The 23,766-nt window shown below is 44.8% G+C and overlaps 1 protein-coding gene across 1 annotated transcript in view; it reads left to right on the forward strand.

The window, feature by feature from the left end:
• The first annotated feature begins 5,168 nt into the window (after positions 1-5,168).
• Positions 5,169-23,766, forward strand: part of LRRK1 (leucine rich repeat kinase 1) — a 53,279-nt gene continuing 34,681 nt past the window's right edge. The window contains exons 1-11 of the mRNA XM_058811096.1: positions 5,169-5,172; positions 5,223-5,386; positions 6,302-6,473; positions 8,755-8,934; positions 9,545-9,693; positions 14,338-14,564; positions 15,054-15,181; positions 15,322-15,485; positions 16,188-16,325; positions 19,896-20,008; positions 21,117-21,193. Of these exons, the coding sequence (XP_058667079.1) occupies positions 5,169-5,172; positions 5,223-5,386; positions 6,302-6,473; positions 8,755-8,934; positions 9,545-9,693; positions 14,338-14,564; positions 15,054-15,181; positions 15,322-15,485; positions 16,188-16,325; positions 19,896-20,008; positions 21,117-21,193 (1,516 nt within the window). The remainder of the gene's footprint in view (positions 5,173-5,222; positions 5,387-6,301; positions 6,474-8,754; positions 8,935-9,544; positions 9,694-14,337; positions 14,565-15,053; positions 15,182-15,321; positions 15,486-16,187; positions 16,326-19,895; positions 20,009-21,116; positions 21,194-23,766) is intronic.

Consider the following 23,766-nt stretch of genomic DNA (forward strand, 5'->3'; position numbering starts at 1 on the left):
CCATTAATTTTGCAAACCAGCTGGGCAGAGCTTTTGTGGAGTAGTATTGAAAAACATTCAGTGACACCGGTGAGTTTTGGAATGTTTGGAGGTGCTGGCTTTAAATATTCTGCACATCTTCACCCTCATCCCTGTCCCGTTTTTCAGCTGTGCAGTGGCAGCACTCAGAAGTCAAAATGGCAAAAGATTAAGCTGGGGAGGGTGAGCTGCAGCCATCTGGTGCTGTTGAGGAATTAATGTGTGAGCTCAGCCTCCCTGCCCACCCCCATCCCCACATCCTCTGCACCAGAGGCTTGGATTTCGCCGTAATGGGACGGGGAGATGAAAATATCTGTCAGGGCTAAACTGTGGTGGTTAATTCAGACAAAGGAGCAGCCAGCCAGCCATTCCATCCAGTGGCCACTGCAGGAGCTGCTGGGGCTGGAGCAGAGGTGGGTGGTTATCAGTCCCAGGAATTGACAGCTGAGTGGGGCATCGCTGGGGGGATGCTCTGGTAAAGCATCAGCTTGATTTGCTCCCGGCTCTGGAAATACCTGCACACATTATGACAAGGTCAGTAGCAGTTTTCAAGTTGTATTATTGTTGTAATTCTGCTTTTGGAGGAGGTTAGCTTCCTGATTTATCCTGGGTTAAAGCATCTAATGTATATCTTGCTCTGCTAAATAAAAATTTCCTACCTAGTTGCCAAAGATCTGCTGGTTATGGAAGGGCCTAATGTGGCATTTACAAACTCCTGTGAGTTTATGTGTCAGAGATGCAGTGATTTGGGCTATTGAGAAATAATCATCTGTACATTGTGCTGCTTTGTTATGCAGCTCTTTGCTGATTCACAGCACTGACCTGCAAACCCTCCCCTTTTACTGATGGCACTCTGTCAATTTAGGAATTTTAGAGGGTTTTTTTCCACCTGCTGTTATAATAAGGCCTGTGACAGGGTCTAACTACACATGACCCTGAAATTCTCATGGTACTCTTTATTACTAAAAAGGCTTATTTTTATTTTGTTTCTCTGAGCCGGGCCAGCAGTTTGCTGCACTTTAAAAGTGATACCTTGTGCCCTTTTAATGGCAATAAAATAACATTGCTTTTTTATTGATAACCTCTGGTTTCATTGGGATGTTTTGTAAAAGAAAATTAGTCTTGCCCTTAGCTTTTATAGGGCTGTTATGGCAAAGCCACACTTAAAATGTATTTCCAAAGCATAAATCATTGAAATCAAGAGAGAAATAATTCTAGAGTTAGTCGTTTTTGTACAAGCTGTTAAGTGGTGTGAGGAATAGATGATGGATGCATTTTTAGTGTCAGCAGATGCATCCCCTTTCCCCCCACAAACAGCCCTGGTTTGCTTACAGCTTTTTTAGTAGAAAGCAAGAGAAGAAAAGAAGCTGTGGATTTATGGAGAGGTTAAACAAATATGATGCAGAAGCTGCATATGAAAGAGTAAACTCCATGGCTTTATTTTCATAGATGTTCAAAGGTGTTAGAGAAAAAAAAAACACAGGTTCCTCAATTCAAATAGGCTTCATTTATCTGTTTTTGGTGCTGCTTTGGGGCAGTGCTCTGAGAGGAACCTGTGCCAGCACAGGAACTGCCCAGATCTGTGTGCAATAAAGCAGAAACTAAAAAAGATGGCACAGGGTGTGTAAAGTTTGTGGAGTTTCTTGGATAGTACAGGAGTATCCGAGAAGTCCTGCTGGGATATCATCCCTTGCACACAGAAAGTGCATTGTGCAGGAACACAGACCCTGTGTGCAGTGTGCACAAGCTGGTTCCTAAATCCATAAAATCCAAGAATTTACAGCCCTTTGCTACATCTGGGCTCAAATGCTCAGCATGTTGCACAATCAAGTCCAAAAGCAGAGGTTCAGCGTTCCTGAGCTCCAGTATTGCTCAGGGCTGGGTGTGACTGAGGTGACTCTGACAGGAGAGCCATGAGGAGCTCGGGCAGGAGCAGGAGACATGTGAGGTTAAAAGCAGAGCAGAATTTCTTTGGATTTCAGCCCAGATTTCTGCTAAAAATGGCTGGTGCATGTATTGGCAAAATGTTATTCCAGCCTACACGAATGGCACTGCTGATGGTAGGTCAGTCATGCATCTTGTAGAAATAACCAGTCTTTAGTCAGTAAAATGTAGTTTTCCTTATTTATTTTCCCCCCACCGGTGAGTATAAATGAAGGTTATAGAACATGCTGCTTCTTAATTTGCCCTAGTTTTTCAGAAGCCAATATATCATTTACTAAGTCACCAGGAAGTCTTCTGTAAACTGGGTAATTTTGCTGGTGAGATGTTAACTTTGCCTTGGATGGTGTTTGTCCTTTTTGGAAATTTGGGAATTGACAGCCAACCTTGTCTCATTTAACCTCTGAAAGCTCTACTAAAATCTGACAGCACCATGTGAGTACAGCTGTTGCAAACTTTTTTACCTGTGTCTCACCAGTTTTGCACTTTTCGGCTTTCAGTTGATAGTCACAAGGAGTTTTTTTTGCTGGAGACCTTTGGCAGCTTCTTCCCTCAGGCCTAAGGCAGGAGGTCAATTTTACCCTGCAGAATGGAACCATAGAAGGAAGTTTTGGTGTAAGAAATTTGAGATGGGTAGCATTATCTTGCTGCCAGGAATATTTCATATAAAAATATTGGTTTCCAACAGTAGAATTGACCAGATTTCTTACACTCAGTGAAACCCTTATTGAATTCTGCCTGATGAATCGAGATATTCAAAACTGAGCAGTTTTTATTTGGTCAATAAAAGTTTCCCTAAAACAAGACTGGAATAGAGTTTAAGGACTAAAATGAATATACTGAAGATTGTTCTGGCAGTAAGCTCCATGGAGCCAGGTGTGACCTTCCAGTTCCTGGAGATCCCAGAATTCTACCCCTAACTCATGGCCAGCCCATGTTCTTCCAGGGCTGGTGGCACCAGGGGTTGTGACTGAGCCATTGCACCACAAAGGATTTCAGGGGGGCCAGAAGTGTAAGGGGAAGCCCAACACATTGGCTGAGTTGTTTTGTGAAGTAGTAATTTGGCAAAACACAGAAGTGGTGTTGAGTTAGGGTCAAGCAGGCGAGTTCCTCCTTCCCACAACCCTGTGACCCTTCTTGTGCTGTTGGAGTGGGGCGGCTCCAGCAGGAGAGGTGGAAAATGCTCCTTTTAAACTTCCTTTATTCCCAGTTCTGTGTGTGGGAGGGTGGCTGGAGACCTCTCTGCTTGAGGGGAACGTGACACCAGGATCTGATGAATCTCTGATTGTGAGATTCTTGTACCTCCACCCTCCCAGGCCATGATTTAAAATCAAAGAGAGATGGTCCTGCTCAATTCTTTGGCAGAAAGGGTGTGCTTTTACATCTGGAATGGCTGCAGATGTGGGCCTTGAGTGACAGTCCCCAAAATCAGGATTGAGGCTGGAATTGAGTGAAATTTGTCCCTCCTTTCTGCAATTTGTAGGAAGCAGATGGAAGTTGCCCTGCTCTGTCAGCCCTGGTGTGCAGGGCTCCTTGAGCAGGAAGCTGAGGAGCTTCCAGCTGTTTTGTATCTCTGATGTGAGGCATTTTTTCCTCCAAGGGGAATTCCAGAGCTTCTCTCTAGGTTCAGGATTTCATCACAGAGTGCCAAGAGGGGAGGCTGCTTGTTCCAGTAACTGCAGTGTTTGCTTGGATCTGTACTTCTTGAATTTTCTTAGTCCAGTTGTTTTGACTGGAGAGCTATTTTGCTCTGAAGTTCTCCTTTCTATCATCCTTTAAACATACTTGCCTAAGAATATTTTTTTCCTGTCTTTGGTGTCCATGAAAATGAAAATTAAATCATATGTGATATTTTTAGTGATCCCTTATAGGTGTGTGATCTGCTTTAAAAGAGTGAACCAAATGCAGGAAGAATTTCTTTTCCCATGTACTCCCTAAAATTACAGAATTATGGAAGCACTACACCCATTAATGTGAACTCTGAGATGCTGTTTATTGTGCTGTAATTTAACCCCACTTTCATGGGCCTTGATTTCTGCTCCTTGTCCTTCACAGGTTCTGCATCATCTGGGAAAGGTTATTGGTGAGGGCACACTTTTAATGGCACCAAGCTCTGGAGCCATCTCCAATGTCTGAGTGATTTGAGCTTCGTTTAAATAATTGATGAGAAGTGTTAGTCAGAACCCACTGGTGATTCAGGCTGCATTATTCAAAGATGTTTACTGACAGTTATAGATTGCTCCAAATTTACTTCTCTTTCCAGGCTGCATTAAACTAGGCCCTGTGTGACATATATGTCTATTTAAAAAATAAATAAATCCTTGTTAATACATGTGAAGAACTGTGGGCTTAAGTGCTGTATTTAACCAGTTGTAAATAAGCAATATTAATTCATGATGTTTTAGCAGGAAAAAACCATTCTGTTTTCAAGTGGAAAATGCTTTTTTCCTCTGTCTTGGTTGTTGTTCAGGAGTAGACCTGAAAACATCTTGTATTTCAGTGACTTTAATGCAGCTTTCCCTGTACTGGTAGTTGGGGAATGGTTGGGTGTGAGACTTCCTGCCTGCCTCATTAGCCACCCACCAAAGTATCTTCTCTAATGGCTGCAGCTTTTAATCTCTGACACTTAAAAGCTCTTCTGGCTCCCTACACCATTTAGGAAAAGAAAGTCTGGTCTAGGAGATTTCTCCAGAATTGATTAAGGTGACACTGGGCATCTTGCAAAATCTCCTTTTACCTTTGTATTTTTTTCCCGAGTAAATATTTCCAGTTTCTTTTATTTCACACTTGTAGAGGTTGAAAATGCTGGAGGACAGTGGGATTTTATCAGGCTGTTGTCAGGAGTGAAGTGTGACTAAAGCAAGTCCAGTAATTCCAGATTTGCCTTTCAGATTCCTGCCTTTGTCACAATTCCTGCAGGTGCCAGTGCCATGCAATTCCTTCTCTTCCCTGGTTCCTCAGCAGGAGGAGGAGTGTGCCAGGAGATGAAGGGTTCATGTGTCCACATATGTGAACTTCCACACCTTCCTTTGGAAACCACCTCTGGACACCATTGGGGAACTCTGCCCCTCTCAGTTTCATGTCCCTGTTGGGAGGAACTTTAACATTTATCACTTTCTTTTATCAGCCTCTATTGCATGCGGTAAACAATTCCTCTGAAAATCACCAACTTCTTTTATTCCCAGGATTCACTGACATTGTGGCTGTGCATGGGTAATGAGCAGGCACTTCTCCCTGACTTCTCTTTGCTGTTTTCCCTGCAGGAACTGTGGACATGGGTGGCAAACAGTCCACGAGTGGCGACGTCTCCGTCACCCAGACCCCTGTGACAGAAAGCATCCAGGATGCCTACAAAGCTGGGGACACCAGCAAGGCCCAAGAGTTGATTAGGTTGTCCTGTGAGGAGACTGCACTGCAAGTGGAAAAGGTTGGGTTGGGTTACTGCTCTCTCTCAGATTTTATTGGCAAAGATGCCAAAATTTCAAGATGCTGCTGTTATCTGTTGTTTTTCATGGAGAAAATCCATTTGGATGTGTGGGTCCCAGACATGGCTGGTTGTGTGGGGCTCTGCAGGAACATGCTCAGGGACACAAGTTTGCCCTTGAAAACACAGATCAGGAAGATGAGGCAGACCACAGGGAGCAGTGTCTGTATGAACACAGGCTGTGTGAGGAGGGGTGCTGCTGCTGTGGTCACCAAACAGGGAAATGCATTTTTCCCTGTAAAAAGGAAGCAGTTTATAGACTTAGCAAAAAATGTATTCCCTCATCAGTGCAAAGATGGTTAATGGCCCCCTGGGAAGATTTTGCTGCCTGTGTGTGGAATTTTATCACAAACTCTGTGCCAGCTTCTGCACTGCTCTGCCTTCAGAGCCCTCCATTTGAGCCTGCCCTTTGCACAGAGCTGATGTGAGTGTTTTGGGAGGCTCCCTGCATGTCAAGTCCAGTCACAGTGGCCATCTCCAAAACAGGTAATACTGCATTTTGCAGCTGAGCTGTGGAAATGCTTTTCTGTTGGTCCATGAAGAATGGGTTTATATTCACTGTTCTGTGCCTCAGGCACTAATGTGAAAAAACATACAAAAAAACGTAAAATACAAACCCCAACAAATTATGTGAAAAACCACACAAAAAACTAAAATACAAATCCCAACAAATCAACATAATAAATTTATCAACAATGATTACAATGGCCACTAGTGTTTGTGACATTTTCTATTAACCACAGTGACAGTGGACATGCCTTGGCATGGGCACAAATAAAACCATACAGCTCTAGAAATGCTCTTTCTCTGCCTGCTGCCTTTGACAGAGAGTTTCTTCTGCTGTGTTTCCTTCACCAGTGTCAGCTCTTAGGCATTGCAGCAGCATATGGGGACCTGCAGGCAGTGAGGTACCTGCTGAAGGAGGCGTTGGTGGTGTTACCAACAGAGCCCAACGATGACAATGCAGCCGTGGTGGCAGCGTATTTTGGGCACAAGGACATCGTGAAGGAGCTGCTGGATTCCCTGCGTGGTAAGCCCTGGGCTGACCCTGCCTCCCCTCGAGTTTTTCAGGAGCTGTGTGCTGCAGCTCCAAGCAGGCATTTGGGTTTTTTGGCATTCCTTGGAAAGGGAGGGGTTTAGTCATGGGGAAGTGCATGCGGGATCAGATCTCTGCTGTGCTTGAAGGAAACTTCCCCCAGGGGAAGAGAAACACATGCATAAAAATATTCCATGTTTGCAGGCTGGAAGTGGAGGAAGATGCCATTAAGACAGTTCATTCCTGTCAGGCCTCACAGCTGGGTAACATCCCAGACCCTACAGGGAGGTTAGGGGATTTTCAGGATGCAGCATCATCCCACTGCTGATCCAACAGTCTCAGTGGTGCTGGCAGAGTGGCCTGACTGGTCAGGGACACTTTGGGTGCACAGCTGACACCCACTCTGTTCTCTACTTGACATTTTGGGGACTTTCAGGGGAATTCCTTCTTCTAATAATAATTAGATTTTACTTAAGTTTTATAATAGTAATTATTTTGGAGCAGAGACTTTTTTTTGACTCAGACACGATTCCTAAGGCAGCAGTGGGAGCAGAACTCTGACTCAGGACCAGGGGCTGTGTTTGGGTCCCTGTTGCTCTCTCAGTGTTCCCTGCACTTGGCAACTGCTTCTCCCTGGGACCTTCCATGCATTTGGGGTCCAGAGGTCCTTCAGAACATCTGGGGCAAATCCTTGACCTCAGACACTGCAGTAACACAAGAGCTAAGCTGGCTTCTGCAATATTTAACCTGAATATAGCTCTAGCTCCTCACTGGGACTAAATAGTTGCCAATGGCCTCACTGAGAACAGGAATAACCTGTTGGAAAACCTGCTTATTTGGTGTCCTGTTGGAGCACTGGTAAGCAAAATAAATGTTCCAGTTTGGGGGATGCAATTAAATGTAATATTTCCTTAAGCCAGAAAGGAAGCTGAGTAACCTAGTAGAAAAATTAAATTATATTAATATAATGCACTGAGTAATGAAAAGTGACTCAAGTAGTTTCTGGAAACTTAGCTCAGTTTAGAAGTGACCAAATTCCCTCCAACTCTTGCTTCAGGGGGGTCAGGGGAGGAGCTCTGTACAAACAGCAGCTTTCAGAAAGTTTTATGCAGGACCTTCCAGCTGTTTTTTTGGGAAGCTACAGAGAAACCAATCACAGGCCTTAGGTATAAATTACATAAATTTGCAATTTGGCTGTTGCACTGCAGTGATTCTCCCTGGAACAGTGAGAACTACTTGTGGCTTACAGCTTAAGTGGAGCCCATTTTTTGTAGCAGGAGGGTGAGGGATTTAGTGGAGTTGTTAAGAATGCAAAGAGAGATGTAATTTCCACATGGATAAGCTGCAAAAAAGCCTTGACATGTAAAACTTGGGCTTGTGGATGTTCCTGTAAATGTTTCATAGAGGATGTGAATTTGTAAAGGATATGGAGGCATTACAGGGAATCAGGGGAGATTTGAGGACTGCTTATTGTTAGCAGAAATAATTCTGTCCTGGGCATTTAGTTGCATGTCCAAAATTAGGCACACCTAGAGAAAAGTGGTGTTCTACAGGAAAACGTTATTTCTGAAATAAAAAAGCAGTTTGAGAATGACTAAAACATCAGCAAATTCATGCAAAAATCACAAAAATAGTGTTTTGGTTTTTAGCCTTAAATGACATTTGTCTGACTTTACTATGAATTAATAGTAAAGAGTTGACCTGAAATGAAATATTTGAAGGGGAAATGAAAGTTTTTGTGGGAAACTTCATGTTGCAGCAAAAACAAGCTGAAACAATTCCTTTTTTGTTGGCTGAAGCATTTTGGTTTTGTTTTATTCATCCAATAACATGAAAGCTTACCTGGTTTTCCCCATTCTTTGTATCCCCTCTCATGATCTTGGAAGAAGTGGCCAATCTTGGGTGTTTGGATCTAATGTCTGTTTGGATCTGGATGCCAAGACAGTCCTGATCATCCCTCTTTGGGGTCAGATGTTTATTTGTCTGCTGGTGTTTTAGCAGATAAATGTTTTATGAATGCTTAAGTCAGAGGGAGACAAAAAAATTCACCCATTAGCTGGGTGGGTAAAGAAGAACAGTTAAGTAAAGCTGAAAACTTTGTGCCTGACCAGCTTAGGACCCTTCTCTGACACACTTTTGCAGTGCAAGCTGTTCCTTTCATCCTCAGGAGCTTCACCCTGTGCCAGCCCCTTTGCTCAGCCATTATCCATGGGCATTCCTCACACATCACAGCTCGGTGGCGCCAACTAAGTCACATTTTGTGTGTTTTTGGTAGGTCCCAACACTTGCCAGCAGCTCCTGAACTGGATGCTGGCCATAGCCTGCCAGCAGGGCCATTTGGACATTGTCAAGCTCCTGATCCGTGCCTACAGTGCTGACCCAGAGAGCTGTGCAGTGAGGAGGAACGAGTTCCCCGTCCTCATCCGCCTGCCCCTCTACGCTGCTATAAAGGCAGGTGTGTGTCTGCATGCTTCCACTTTCTGCCCCTTTCCTGCCAGCTCTGCAGAGAATGGGCTGAGCTGTTAACACACAGGATGGTGTCCATGCCTTGCCTGCAGCTGGATTTCCAGCAGGATGAATTAAAGTAAAATTGGCTCTGAATCTGCCAACTCAGCCAAATTGGAGTCAGGGCCTTGGGAAGTTAGATTGCTGTAAATACTGAGAGGCTGAACTTTCCTCTGCAAACTCCTAAGGAAAAGACCCTTAAAAAACAGAATCCTTGTAAGTAAAAGCATTATTGTTATGGACACTCTGGCACACATGCTTGATTTAGGCTGAATAATTTGCACTTCAGAGCACAGCTGTGTGCATTGTTTAATAAGATGGGAATAAAGAGAAAAAAGAAAGAGGCTGGGCCAGCACTTTTACGCAGTGTCTTTGCTGTCTCAGTTTGACCAAACTGAGTCCTGCCACTGGAGGAAACAGCCTTTACACAGTTCAGTTTCCTTTTTGCACACCCCCACAGTTTTTTTTCAGAAGTGGTTATTTCCCAGGATTTCTGTTCAGCTCCTTGCTGGTTCATTTACCTGAGGTGAAGGGAGCAAACAATCTGCTTTTCTCCCAAGGGAATGAAGATGTAGCTGTGTTTTTGTTGAGGAATGGAGCTTTCTTTTGTTCCTACATCCTGATGGACAGCCCTGAATCCAGCAAACACCTTCTGAGGAAGTATTTCATTGAGACAACCCCACTACCAGGTAGTGCTCCAGCAAAAACAGTAAGTAACCATTCATCTGCCTGAGGAGATGTAGTTTTGAAGGGGCATCATCTTAATAGTTGATAATTGTCTTTGCATGCCGTGTGGCTGCTGATTCTTCTCCTCAGCTAAGAGCCTTGTGGTTTGCTGCCCTTTTAGAAAGCCAAGTGGCTTTGGTGCTGATTTACAGGGTGTGAAACATCAGGCTTTGAATGGCATCACTGTGCAAGGCACAGCCACAGCTTCTGTGGGGCAATTTAAACACCATCATGTGAGCCAGGGTGTGCTGGGGACAGGAAACACCAACTTTGGGCTCAAAGCCTTCCAGAGAAGCTGAGATGCCTCTAGCACAGATTCCCTCTTGGCCCCCAGGGTCATCGCTCCCCTTAGGTTCCTGTTGTGCCCCCTGCTTGCAGGGTGATGGCACCAGCTCTGTGGTGTCCCCAAGGGTTGGCATGGCACAGAGCTGAGCATGGGAACCCTTCTGTGTCAGACAGTGCAGGTAAAAATGGGCTTGGGTGGCTTTTTGTTAACAAGGACCATGAGCAAAGCAATGATCTGTTGAATATCTTCCCTACTTCATATCCTGAGCACTAAAAAAGTCTCACACTGGTGTTGTTACTACTTTATAGGGAAGCACACAGTATTTTGTATTATTTATACTGTTCTCCAGCAATTTATTATCAGGCATTTTGAATTTTTTCCCCTCAATGTGTAGTTTAATGCACACTGAATAAGAGCATCAGATCCCTGAGCTTTCAATGCTTACAGTTTTCATTGGGCCACAAAAATTTGGCAGTGAAAAGATGTCCCTCACCAATCCAGTTGAGTATCTGTGTGCTCAGCTTGTAGCATTGTTGGTTCTGCTTTGGTGTTAAATAAAAATAAGGAGAGTTTTTAGTAGCTTTACAAACTTCTCCATTCTCTGTTTTTCTGTCAGAATCCTCTCACTGTTCCTGTTAATAGCCTGGGTGTTAGACCACATAAATGAGCTTGACTACTTTAGGTTTAATCAGCAGATTTAGAGCCCTCTTTGTGCTACTCTTAATTTTGTTGGCAGATAATCAAAAGGAATCTGAATTCTAGATGTAGATAAGAGTTGATAAAATGTCTTTAAGAAGAAAAAAAGAAATCCAACTGGATAATTCAGCTTGAATAAGCTCAGGATAAATGTTTGAATCACAGGGAAGAGGTCTGTTTCCTATGTGAATTTGCTGGCAATATTTAACTTCGCTGCTGTAAAAATGACTCAGCTTTGCTGTTGTCACACCCTGAGCAAAGAAGAGAGCAGTCTTCAGATATCAGCTAATTGCCAGAATGGCCTGGTTGAACAAGAAAGAAAAAGAAAAAAAAATCAGAGAAAAAACACAGAATCTTGACCTTGATTCTCCTAGTAGCTATTTATTTTTAATATGTTTGCTTATTTAACGCTTTCTCTTTGAATTCATTTTGGCAGACTGGGACAGATTGGAGAGGATCTGTCCTAGTTTGTCTGCAGAGCTCAGATCTTTGGGAAGTGACACTCACACACCCTGATAACTTTGATAACTTTTTACAACACAGCTTTGTGGCAGCTGCAGACAAACTGCCTCAGCGCTTTCTTTTTGTCTCAGAGGGCTCATCCTGAGAGGGATTTTGCACTGGGAGGAAGCAAAACTGGGCTGTGTGAAAACTGGGACATGTGTGGCAGCCAGCTGCATGTCACAGAGTTCTCCCCTTGGACAGGAAGGGCAAACCAAGCACTGATCATTTCAGAGAGAGCCCAGAGCTTCAGGAGGGTTTGTCCTTCTGTGCTGTCTCTGAGTGGAACCACTGGAGCACAGCTGAGCTCCAATGGATTTCACAGCAGTGACTGCAGAGCTATGCACAAAATGTGCCTGAGAGCTGCTTTTGGCTGCCACACCTTCCTTGCACCCAGCACAGCTGCCCTTTCTCAGGCAACACGAGTTACATCTCATTTTTCTAATATCTGTTTCTCCTTTTTGTGTTCTTTCCTGGCATAAATTTATACCCACAGCAAACCACAGCTTTGCTGAAGAGGGGAAGTGGTCCATTTTTACAGGAACAGGTAACAAGTGCCAAAGAGAGCCTTTGCAATGAAGTGGCCAGGCACAGATTCCAGACTTCAGTAGATGTAGCCAGCAGAGAGATAAATGTAACTTTCCAATGTGTGCTGTGTGAGATATATTTAATTTTTCCATTACAGGCCAGAGAAGAGCTTTGTCTGCTGTATTTTCCCTAGGAAATCTTTTACCAATAGTTTTATATTCAGGCATACAAATGTATGTGTGTGTGTGGGATCCTCCTCTCATTTCTTTATCCTGGTAATCTCACTTACATCACCAGCAGCACAGAGCCCTGCAGCAGTCCCACACAGGATTCAGAGCAGGGCTGTTGATGGAGGGAGCAGATCCCTGTCCTCAGATTATCCCATCTACAGCAGCAGTGAGGTTCTGGAGCACATCACGTCATTTAGGAGAAATGCACAACAGCCTCTCTTAATCACCTTAGCAGACAGCCTCAGATTTGAGTAAATATTTTTCATATTTATAGTTGATCCTTTGCCCAAGAGCAGCGGGGTTTCTTGCTTCTGCACAATTTCCAGTCCTTTGCCTCAGTGCATCCCCTGACATTGCTGCAGTATATTTCAATTTAGTCTTCAGGGCTTGTATTGAGAAGTTCTTCCTTTGGCAGGAGAGAGGAGTCTGCAGAGGTTTTCCTTGGCCTTCTGAGGAGCAGTGAGCTGCCTGCAGTCAGCCCTGAGCTAACATCCTCTGAACTCTGTCCCTGGTTTAGCACAGAGTTCACCACCAGCCCCAGACTGAGAGGGGTTGGGCTGAGCCCTGAGCTCTGTGAGTTTGGCATCACAGACCTTTGGCATCAGAGAAACAGCTTTTCTGGGAAATAGTGCAGGTGAAGAAGTATGAGTTGGGAGTAAATCCCCTCTTTGTGGCACTGCTGTAGGGATTTCTTTCACTTAATTAACATTTTCACTGCAGAGTCCTGAGCCAACCAAACTCCAAAAGTAACTCCACTGATACCAGGTTAGTGGTACCAGCTGAATTTGGTCCCCTGTCTCTAAATCAGATAGAGGGGTTTGGCTGGTCCTCCAGCTTGCAGAGACACTGTCAGTCCTTGTCTCTGCATGGGAAGGAGGGCACTGATTGCTGGGATTCAAAAGCTGCCCTGGATACAGGACACCAACCCACAGCACTGATAGCAGGTGCTGGATTTCACAATCTTGTCTGTGGTTTGAGAAGTCATTATCTGCATTCTACAGGTATCTCCTTATCACATTAACCACCCTGAGGCCATGCCTCTGCATTTTTGAGGGAAATGATACACAGCAATCTAAATGCAAAGTAGAGATGGTTTATCAGTCTGCAGCACAGACACAAGGTCCTGCTTGCAGCCCCTAAAAGAAGGCTGTAAGGTTGTATTATTGCTGCACTGTTTGGTGCACTCAAGGACAAGTACATTTTTCCTAAGCCAAGGGATTTGTGGTACATGTTACAGGTGAGAGAAAAGTTCAGAAAGCTGCATTTTAGAGTTTCAAACTTAGAGTTTCTAAGCAAGGAGCTGTTAAATATGCAGAATGGGAAATCTGGCAGAAAAGCAGGGTATGTTTGGTGTGAGAGTGGAAGCTTTGCAGGGCAGCTCCCTTTGGGTGCTGTGCACTTTGCAGTAGCAGTGGAGACTCTGCTGAATTTGGTTTCTTGTTGCTGCTGGCTTGCTGTGTTTTACAGGGGTGCCTTGTGGCATGGCAGTGGATGTAGCTTTGAACAAACAGCTGGAGCTCCCTGCCTTGCTTTCCCCAGTGGCACAGTGGGCATAATATTTCCATTCATATTTGCAGGGCTGTCCTGAGGCATCACGAGTGAAGGTTTGAAAAGCACAGTGTCTACACTAAGTACAACTACTGTCAGTATCTAAAAAGTGCATCTGTTTGTACTTACCCTTTGTTCCATTCTCCAAAACATTTGAACTGTCAGATCAGTCCTGAGTCTCTGATAAGCATTTGAGACAGGCCTTTGTTTCCCTTTTCTTTCTCTCCTTTTCCCAAACTCATTCCTTTTAATTCTAAATTAAGGATTAAAAGTCCAAAGAGCTAAATACTGGGCATTGGAAAAGAAAGCAAATTAAATTTGCTGTTGTGTTCTTGCTGCCTCCTGGTGGAGAATTAACAATCATTCCATTGAGGCTGGTTTTGGGATGAGTTATGTCAAAAACAGCAAGTTTATGAAAACATTTTGGGAATATAATTTTTAAAATGTGCATTTCAGGACAAGGATTGGAATGCAATGAGGTGATCTTGAAAATGAAGCCTTGGGTTGTTTCCTTGCATTGATGAAAACTGTGTGTTCACACTTTCTTCTGTCCATGCTGGGCCCTGGATAATATGGACTGGTGAAGAGGTCCAGGTCCCCTGCTTGAGCTTGCTCATGGCCTTTGGAGTGAAATCCTGGAGCAGATACAGCAGGGGCTGCTGATATCCAGGCATGATTTCATCTCTGAGTCAGTTTAATTCCTAGAAGCAGATTGGAAAGTGAGCAAAATGTTTATGGCCTGTGCTCTGCTCTGCCAGATCCCCAGTGGTGTAGCACAGGCTGAGACCAACTGGGATTTCACTAATGTGGTTTTCTCTTCTCTCTCTGACACATGCAGGCTTTGTGTGTGAACTGGTCAAACCTCAAGCTGCCCTGGGTGGATCTAGACTGGCTGATCGATATCTCCTGTCAGATAACTGAGCTGGATCTCTCTGCCAACTGCCTGGTGTCCCTCCCCTCCGTCATCCCGTGGGGGCTGATCAACCTGAGGAAGCTCAGCCTGGCTGACAACCAGCTGACAGAGCTACCCAGTGTGCAGTCCTCTGATGAGATCATTTGCACAAGGTGTGTGCTCCCCGCAAAGCTGAGCCTGCAGGGAGAGCAGCTCACACTGGCCTTGAGGGAGACTGTGTGAGGGGAGAGCGCATTGCAGGAGCTTCTTGCTCTGCAAGGTGTAGCTTAGGATTTGCCCCTCTGCATTCTCAGGGTTTCCAAGTTTGTTGTCAGGACAGTTGTGGGGACTTTTATTCCTGTGTGGTCTCATGTTGCTTCTGCTTTTCTCCAGCTCTGGTGAGCCCCACTCCTCTAAGCTGGCTCAGAGTGACATTTACTGGATGATACCAATGATTTGAATTGCTGTCTATCCAGAGCACCTCTCCCTGCTCCCTGGAAGGGTTAATTTTCTAATTAGGGTTTTATACTTTGCCCTGTGAGGCACACTTCAGCTGCTTTCGTTCAGAACTGAAGCTGTCCTGGTAAAACAGATGTCTGTGGCCACAGGAGGCTTTGCTAGTGTTTTACTGATACCTGACTGAGATTGTTCTGTACTCACAGGTTACTCGAGGTTGATGTATCCAGCAACAGGCTCTCCACTCTCCCTACTGGATTCCTACACCTTAAAAACCTTAAAAAGCTCATTGCTTCCAAAAACTCTCTGGAGAAGTTGTTTGACGAGGAAAACAGTACGTACAGTCCAGTGCTGGCCTTGTATTTCAGGGCTGGGCTCTAGGGAAGAACCCCAAAATGTTAAAATAATGGCTTAAGTGGCTTTAAAAAGCTCTCATGCTCTCATACCAAGGCCACAATGTTTCATGTTTTCCAGCAACTAATTGGATTGGTTTAAGGAAGCTGCAGGAGTTTGACGTCTCTGACAACAGGTTGGTGGAACTTCCAACGGTTTTTGTATACTGCTTCAAGTCCCTAAACATGCTGAATGTTTCCAGAAATCAGCTGAAAGTGTTTCCAGACCCCTGGGCCTGCCCCCTGGTAAGTTGAACTGCTCTGACAAAGTCAGAGGCTGAAAAAACTGTTGAAACAATGAAAAAAAAAAAAAAAATTGACTGTGATGCTTAAAAAGCTGTCAGATGCTTAAAAGGCTGTTCTGTAGGAGTGCCCCTGCCAAATTTGGTTTATGGGTTTCAGATCCAGTTTTTCTGAGGTTCCACCCTGTTCTCACCATGTTGATGGCATTGGTGGAAGAGTTTTAGAAATGTGTCTTACATGGATGTGTTCATTTTCTCTGTGGTTCCTCTGGGCAGAAGTATTGTTAGGGTCATTTTACAAAACACCCAACTTTCACCAGGGGTGACTTTGCCTAAACCCATGGCAAATTAGGACATCTGTATCCACACCCATCACTGTGACTTTATTCCTCATTTTTACAGGGACGTCAGAGGAACAGAATCCTCTGGGGAAGTGTTTGTTTGTGGTTGAAAAGCAAATGGGGGTGGTTTTCAAAATAATTTTTCGAATGCTTTTTGCCTACCAAGAAATTTGACCAGCAGTTGAGTGCATCTCCTTAGCAAACCCTATGTGCCTGCATGCCTAATAATTTATCTAGATCAAGAGATCTAAAGAGACCACCTAAAATTAATTTATTAAAGCTTTTGATATGTGACAGCTGATCTACCACATTATTTAAAGATATTATTACTACTCTGTAAGTGTGGGGCTTGTTATCTTTTCCAGAAATGTTGTAAAGCCTCTAGAAACTCACTGGAATTCCTACCTGATGCATTGACTGTGTTCTGGAAAAATCACCTGAGAGAAGTGGATTTTTCTGAGAATTCACTGAAAGAAGTTCCAGCAGGACTCTTCCAGCTTGAAGTAAGTGTCATTCCTTCCTAGTTCTCACATTATTTTTCCTAACACTGACTCAGACTGGCTGCCTGGGTAAGGTAGGAGCCCTCGTGCTGGTTTGAACTGGTGCACAGAGCCCCTGAGCAGGCTGTCACCCCCTGAATCACCACATTCAGGCCCTCACCCAGTGAGATGTATCTAGTTTCTCACACAGGTCTTCTGAGAACTCTCTGGATGTCTGTGGTTTACAGAATTTGGGAGCACAGTTTGGAAGACAAGCCCTGCATTGTAGCTCCAAGCTCCAGCCATTGAAATGTTGATGTACTCAAGTACACTCGAAAATAGTTGTGTTTTTTCTTGAAGAAAGTGTTGTGTAATTAGGAGTTAGTCTTTCTGTGCTGAAAATAGCACGTTGGAATGCCCTAAACAATGCTGCATGGGACCTCTGTAATCTTAAAAGTTGTAGATTAAATAATTCTTTCCTGTGAACACCACAGATCCATGGGTTTATGTCAAAATTCTTTAGAATTTCTGCTTTCACGTGGTGTTGTCATGAAAGCAAGCAGAACTTGGGGTTTCCTCCAAGCTTCCCTGCAAGATTGTGAGACTCAGAGAAAAACAGAGAAACAGAGGTGAATCTGGGCAGAAGTTCCATGCTTTTCCCTGCTGGCCTCTCTGGGAAGGATGCAGAAGTGATGGTTCATTTCCATGTCCAGTCCTGATCTCAGGATCTGCTGCAAAGTTGCCTTTTACTCCTGCTGGAGCAAGAGGGTTGCATTCCCTCAGTTCTTCCCAGTCATCCCAGGACATTTGGCTTTGCTCTCTGCTGGCTGTTTGTTTCCAGTTGGCATTTCTCCTGAAACAGAACAAATCCTATGGACTATTGTCTCCAGAACTTGGTTTTTCTGAATGTATTGAGAGCCATCCCAGGGGGTGGGATGGCAGATATCTCACCATGGCAGATATTAAACACTAGATGGTGCTTCCAGGGCACAGTTCTTAGGTGCTGCTGCTCAGAGGGTGCAGAGGGAGAGACCTCAGCACAATCTTTGCTGATGTTTTCAAAGTTAGTGAGCCTTGGCTGCCCTAAATCATGTCAGTTCTTATCTGTATATCATCAGCATTTTATTCATAAAAGAAATATAAAATATTTTCAGCACCCTGAGGGCCAGAGTGTGGTGAGCAAGTAGAAGGTGAAACCCCATGCCTGGAGGAGCCCTGGCTTGGCTGCTCCTTGATTGTAGAGCTGGTGTGGGTGAACAGGGCTGTGCTCATGCTCCAGAAGCAGATGTGGAGGAGGGAGAAAGGGGAAGTGAAGTGTTCCTACAGATAATGTATTATTTTTATGTAGGAACAGCTGTGAACTGTTTTCTCCCTGGGAAAAGCAGAGAGCAGAGGAGGCCTGTGACTTGAAAGCAGATGTCATGGGACAGCCATTTGTCACTGTAGCTGCAGTGCAGTGTAGTTTATCACTGGCCTTTGCATGGTTTGAAGAGGAATCTCAAGACTGGGACCAGCTCAGTCCTTCATACCATGTGTACTCCAGAAATGTGCTGTTGAGAGAAACAGAAACCTCCTCAGCTTTCCTGGCTGTTGCCTTCTAAGGGAACCAACCAAGCCATGTCTTAGTTCTCTAGACTACTTGGCTTCTCCCTGCTTTGCTTCTCCTGCAGACACCTGGCCCTCTCTGGGTGGAATAATTGAGTTTAGACTCTGGTCAGCTTTTCCACGTCATGACCTGACTGAGGCACCTTAATCCGATGCTGCAGTCCCTTCACTCAGGTGTCACCCACACCCTTTTGCATGCTGTGGCAGCAGCTTTGAAGGCAGTTTGTCTGCCACTGCTGTTGTGTCCCTTCTGGAGGCCCCCATTCTCACACTGAAAGGCAGGAAAAATGGAGAAATCAGAGACAAGAGGCAATTTAAAAGGACTGGAGATCTCCAGAGTTTCAGCCATGAAGAACCACAGCCAGCTGACAGTCACTGATTTCCCCCCATGCACAGAACCACTGGAGAGAAGCTGCCCAGGCTCTCAGCTCCCTGGAGAGTGGCCTTGGTCAGTGTTGGGAGCACACAGACACAGTGATTGAAAGAGAATCACCCCAGTTAGAGCCCCCAGAGCACATTTGTGCTAATTCTGGGATGTGCAGCCTCCCTCTGCTCCCTCCCCCTGCCCAGGGGTGTTTTGGGGAGACGTCTGAGATTTTGTCCTTGCACAGCCCCATGCTGACACTTGGAGAGAGCCCCACACCAGGAGCCAAGGGCAGGCTGGGCCCTCCTCGCAGGGGAGCACAATGATGGTAAAAGCATTTTCTGTCAGTTTTCAGTTCTCAGTTTTCCAGTTCTCCCTTTCCTTGGGTGGCTCACTCTGTCTGCAGTTCTGTATTCCTTTCACCTTCCCAAAACCCAGCAAAGCCCCGTTCTGCCCCTCTCCATCACTAGAGGGAGCGTTTTGCACGGGAATTCCCATTCCAGCCACTGCTGCTTGTCCATCACTTATGTCACATGGACACCTCATATTTTTCCAATCTAAAAAAGGGGAGGAAGGCCAACAAACTGCTTTGTGAGACCCCGTTAATCCTGCTCGATGAAAAGGGGCATAAACCTTTTTTATTAACGTGGAGCACATAAAACATTTAACACACTTGACACTGAAGTCTCTGCTGGTAAAACATGATTTCCATGGGCTATAATTCATTAATATTGCTGTACTTCTGACAGGAGATAATTCAGCTGACATTCTGCTTTATCTCAGTTTTTCATGGTGGGGGGACTTGCTGAATAAACCTGGTTGGAAACTCTACAGACAGCGCTGTTTTTCAGTGGAAAATTGGATTTTCAGCCAAATGAAAATGATCATTTGAGCCTCAACATTATTAAGGGCAGATGGAAGAGCATAAACTTTACAAAGCTGAATGGGAACTGCATTTTTTGTTTTATATTTCAGTTAAATTCAAAGGAGATTTTATGTTTAACTTGGTATTTCCAGCTGAGTCCTATCTGTGTGGTGTTAACTGTATGGTCTCAATCAGTTTCACTTGTTTTTAAAATTCCTGTCTCTGCTGGGAGGGGAGAAAAAAAGGAGATGTGTAAATTGTATAAGTCTCAGAAAGTGAATACAAATACTGTCCATTTTAATACAGCTGTCATAAAAAAGCAGTCAAAACTTGTGTGAAGTGGCTCGTGTTTTGCACCTTGATTTTGTGATGCACTGCAGGTGTAAACCCACTGTGTGCAGACACACACATTTATTACATATATTTGTAGTCCATACGTGGCATCCTGTGTGGGTAAATCAGAGTGTTCTTTCCCACTTGGAAAGGTTTCCTCACTCAGAAGTAAGATGTCCTCTTGCATGGGCTGTTTCCAAGTGCATCTGTCAGCAAGTGGAGCAATAATCTCCCTGGAGTGAGCGGTGCTGCTCCGTGCAGAACTTGCTGGGGACAGGGAGGAAATGTTTGCATGCTGGGCAGCACGGACAGGATGTTCTGATGAATAAGATGTACTTTCTTCGTGTTTCTGTTATTTAATAGCCATGCTTAAAAAGCTCCTTCTGTGTGTTTGGTGCTCCCTAACTCCAGGCTGTTCCTCTCCTAGGCTTTGGTGTCCCTGAAGCTGCTGGGAAATCAGTTAGTTACGTTGCCTTCGCAGGATAAGTGGAATTGCAAACAACTTAAGTCGCTGGATCTTTCAAAAAACCAGCTTGGGAAGTAAGTGTTGCTTTCAAGTTTTGGCTAAGAAAACAAAAGCTGAAGAAATAATAGCAAACCAAATGCCTCGTGTAACACAAAGGGTGTCAGGAAAGAATTAATCACCTGCACAGAAGGCATTGATACCCACATACCATATCCCCAAGTACATTGTGTGTCTGTGACAGTGATGAATTATCCTTTGCTGAATTCTTTGGGCATTTAGCACACTGTATCATTTATTAAGTGGATAGATTGTTGATAATAGCAGTTTAATTTCTGAACATGTAGGAATTTCTTCAGCCCGCTGTGTGGTTCATCACTACAAATACAAGTTTGTGGGGAGCATATCTTAACCATAAACCATCTGGCTGGACTGCAGTTATTAGTTAGTGTGGGAGTATTGTTATGGAAAAAATGAAAAGTCTTTGTTTTTTAAATGGAAGTGTAACCAGCTGCCAGTTCATAGAGATTTCCAGCCTAAAGGATTCTGTGATTCTAAGGCTGATGTTAATAAGATCGTCCAATAAATGAGTGATGTTGTTCTGTTTAGAAATTCCAATAGAGATGTTTAACATAGAGAGTTAAAGGTCCTTTATCATCTCCAAAATTGCACTGAATTGTGTCATGCTGATATCTTCTCATTTGGGTGCCTGTCCAACACAGTTTTTGGAGTCCTTAGGAGATTCTGTGTCAGTTGCAAAAGACAAGTTGCCACTTTTTGAATGTCCCAGTGCATTTCCAGAGTCATGCTGCTGGGTCATCTTCTCTGAGCCTCCCTGGGGAGGGCAGGCAGTGGCTGCAGGTCGGTTCTCCAGCACTTCTGGTGAAACTCCTTCAATCTGCTGTTTGACAACCACTTAACCCTGACACCCATAAAGCCAGGGGTCAAGTGCTCCTGCCCTGGGAGCTGGGAGAGCTGCTTGAGGAGCTCTGTTGATTTGCCAGGACAAAACCACTGGGCTGGACAAGTGTTGGTGGAGTCTGATTGCACAGTGGGTTTCACCCCATCTCTCCAGAGCAGGTGGGATCCTGTGAGAGCTGTGAGCATGGTCAGGCTCTTCCCAATGTAGCTCAGCACCTTTCCAAGATGTTTTCCCCACGAGTCCCTGTTTTGTTTGGCCCACAGGAGCGATGAGGGGTTTAAGACGAAGAGGATCCCCTTTTTCACCACCAAGAACAGGGTGCGTGGTGGCCCCGAGGCAGGTAAGGCTCACAGCGAGTGCTGGCAATGCCAGGAGAGCTGGGAGGCAGCAGGAATCTGCAGTTTGGCTGGAGAGAAAGCAGAGGAAATTCCTCTGCAATTTAAAGTGCAACTGCATTTCATTAAGAGGAAATATGTTCAGATTAAATGTTTCTAAAGAAATGATGCAGCTGGTTGGTACCACCAATATAGAAAAATGGTGTGAAACCTGCTTCTTTTGCCCTTCATGAAGGTTATGCCTTTTAGCCAGAGCATTAAGTGGCATGTTGAAGGGAAATTAACCCATAATTATCCCTGTGACTCTTAGGATTGTTTTGGTTGCTGACTTTATAAATGGCACATTTTCCCCTGCCTGTGATTTGCACCCTCAGTTTGGGGCAGAGCTGATGAAATGCACGTGAAATCCCAGAGAGAACAAAGGGATATCTGAAGATATTGCACTGCTTCCTGCTCTCTGTGGGATTCATCTGCATTTCTTTTGTTTGTTGTTTTATTTTAAAGCACTTGGGGAGTTTTCTCATTCTGGCTGCCTGCAGAATGCCTGGCTCTAAGCATTCCCTGCCAGTCACAGAGTGGGACAGAGCCAGCATCACATCCCAGCAGCCGTGGATGGCTCGTGGGAGGAAGAGGCCCTCCTGCAGCAAATCCTTCCCTCAGTTCCCCTGCAAACTCTGCCTGAGGTGAAATTGGTGAATGAACCATGTGCAGCCATAGCTGTAGGTTAGGGCTGGAGATCCTCACCTCCAGCTGCTCTCTGGGAGGCAGAGGCTCTAACCTGGACCTCCAGGCCAGGCTGGTCCTGCCTCATTTTCCTGTCCATGGCAGTGGAGGTTGCTGTGCTGGCTGAGGTGTGTGTGCCTCCCAGGGGGAGAAGAGGTTGGTCTGTGCTGTTTCACAGGCAGGAAATGGAAATGCTGTGACATTGTTGGCCTATGGAACAACTGGAAAAGGAGTGTGACCCTTGTGGAGTCTGACATATCCTCAGAGCTTTGCTGTGAAGTGCTGCAGCAGCATTTCCCAAAGGGGAGAGAAGGGCAGGAGCAGCAGGCAAAGGCAGCTACAGCCAGCTCTAAAACGGAATTGCTGTCCTAATGGAAATCTCTACATGCTGCAAACCCAGAAAGCAGGAGAGGATGGGCTCTGCAGCAGTGACATTTGAACAGCCACTTTACACCCTGGTGCACCCTGGAGCTGCCTCAGGTGGCCTCAGGTGTGAGGGGGCACAGAGCAGCCCACCTGGCTGGTGCCACGGGTGAGCAGCACAGAGACAGAGCAGAGGCAGCTCATCCTTTTCTCTCTGTTCCTCTGCCAAATGTAGCTTGGTGAGATGAGAGGATGTGGCCAAGAATTTAAACATCAAGAGAAAACAGAAGCTGGAGTACATCAGCTGCTCACAGAAGTCTCCTGGTGAGGTGGGGGTGGACAGGTTTTCATATGATTTACCAACAAAGCTGTTTACTTAAGTCTAGGTTATTTAAAGAGAATAATTTATGGTGCTCACTATACTTGATTGATAAGTCTCAGAATAACTTCTTGCACATGCATGTGTGGTGTTGGTAGCGTTTATTCATCCAAAAATACATTTTCAAGATGGGATTTGTTTTAATTTTTCTACAGTTCTTTAAAAGAAAATTTGAGCTGAAGCCAGAGAAATCATAAATAACTCATGAATAAATAATTACAATTCATAAACACCTCAAGCTTGCTTCCAATATAGTACACTCCTTTCCACCTGGGACTCTTCGGTGAATTCAGAGTATTGCTGCTATTTTAGGAGTTTGCTCCTACGTGTCCAAGAGGGACTAAATCTATCCGTGCCCAGGTACCTACTGAAGAGCAGCAATGCAAAGTTCAGCAATGAGCCAGAAAGGAAGTGAATTGCATCCCTGAATCAGCCTGCTGTTCTCCTAAAATAATCCCAAAGATGATTTTTTCAATTTGAAAACTCAAAAGGCAGACTGTGACACTGCCCACACCAGACAGTCCTGTCACGTATATGAGACCCCCCTGCAGACAATGGGACTCTATTTTGTTCCTTTTCTGATCACAACTCAGGCTGCAATGCTGTTAATATTAGAACTGGGGAGTTTTCTCCTGAGAAAACCTCTTCCAGTTTTTTTTCCTCTTTTTGACTGAGTCTAATTGCAGGTCCTCACATTTTCTCTGTAAAGGAAGATCTTGGTGAAGTGGAACTGTCCCATCCCTCAGGAAGGGACAGTCTTGCATCTCAGGGAGTTGCTTTGATTAACCATGGAGGCAACAGATGGTGCTGGTTGTACTTCCCTATTCAGACTCCAAACCTGCCTGATTTTCCTTCATTTCAGGATGCTCTTTGGTAGATAAATGTCAAACCTCAGTACAGCAACACAATCCATGGCAGCTTTTTGTGCCACTGTCCCAGGTGCCATTTCTGGAGTGAAATGGTGCTCTTTGGGCCTTGAAGAGCTTCCCTTTGTTTGAACCCCTCCAGCAGCAGCAGCAACTCAGCCATGCAGTTGATGCTCCTGTTGCTTGGGTTGCTCCCAAAATGCACAAGATGCTCCTCAGGCACGGGGGAAGTTCCCTGAGTCCTTTT

The sequence above is a fragment of the Ammospiza caudacuta genome, chromosome 10 (genome assembly GCF_027887145.1).
Source record: "Ammospiza caudacuta isolate bAmmCau1 chromosome 10, bAmmCau1.pri, whole genome shotgun sequence".
Classification (NCBI taxonomy): domain Eukaryota; kingdom Metazoa; phylum Chordata; class Aves; order Passeriformes; family Passerellidae; genus Ammospiza; species Ammospiza caudacuta.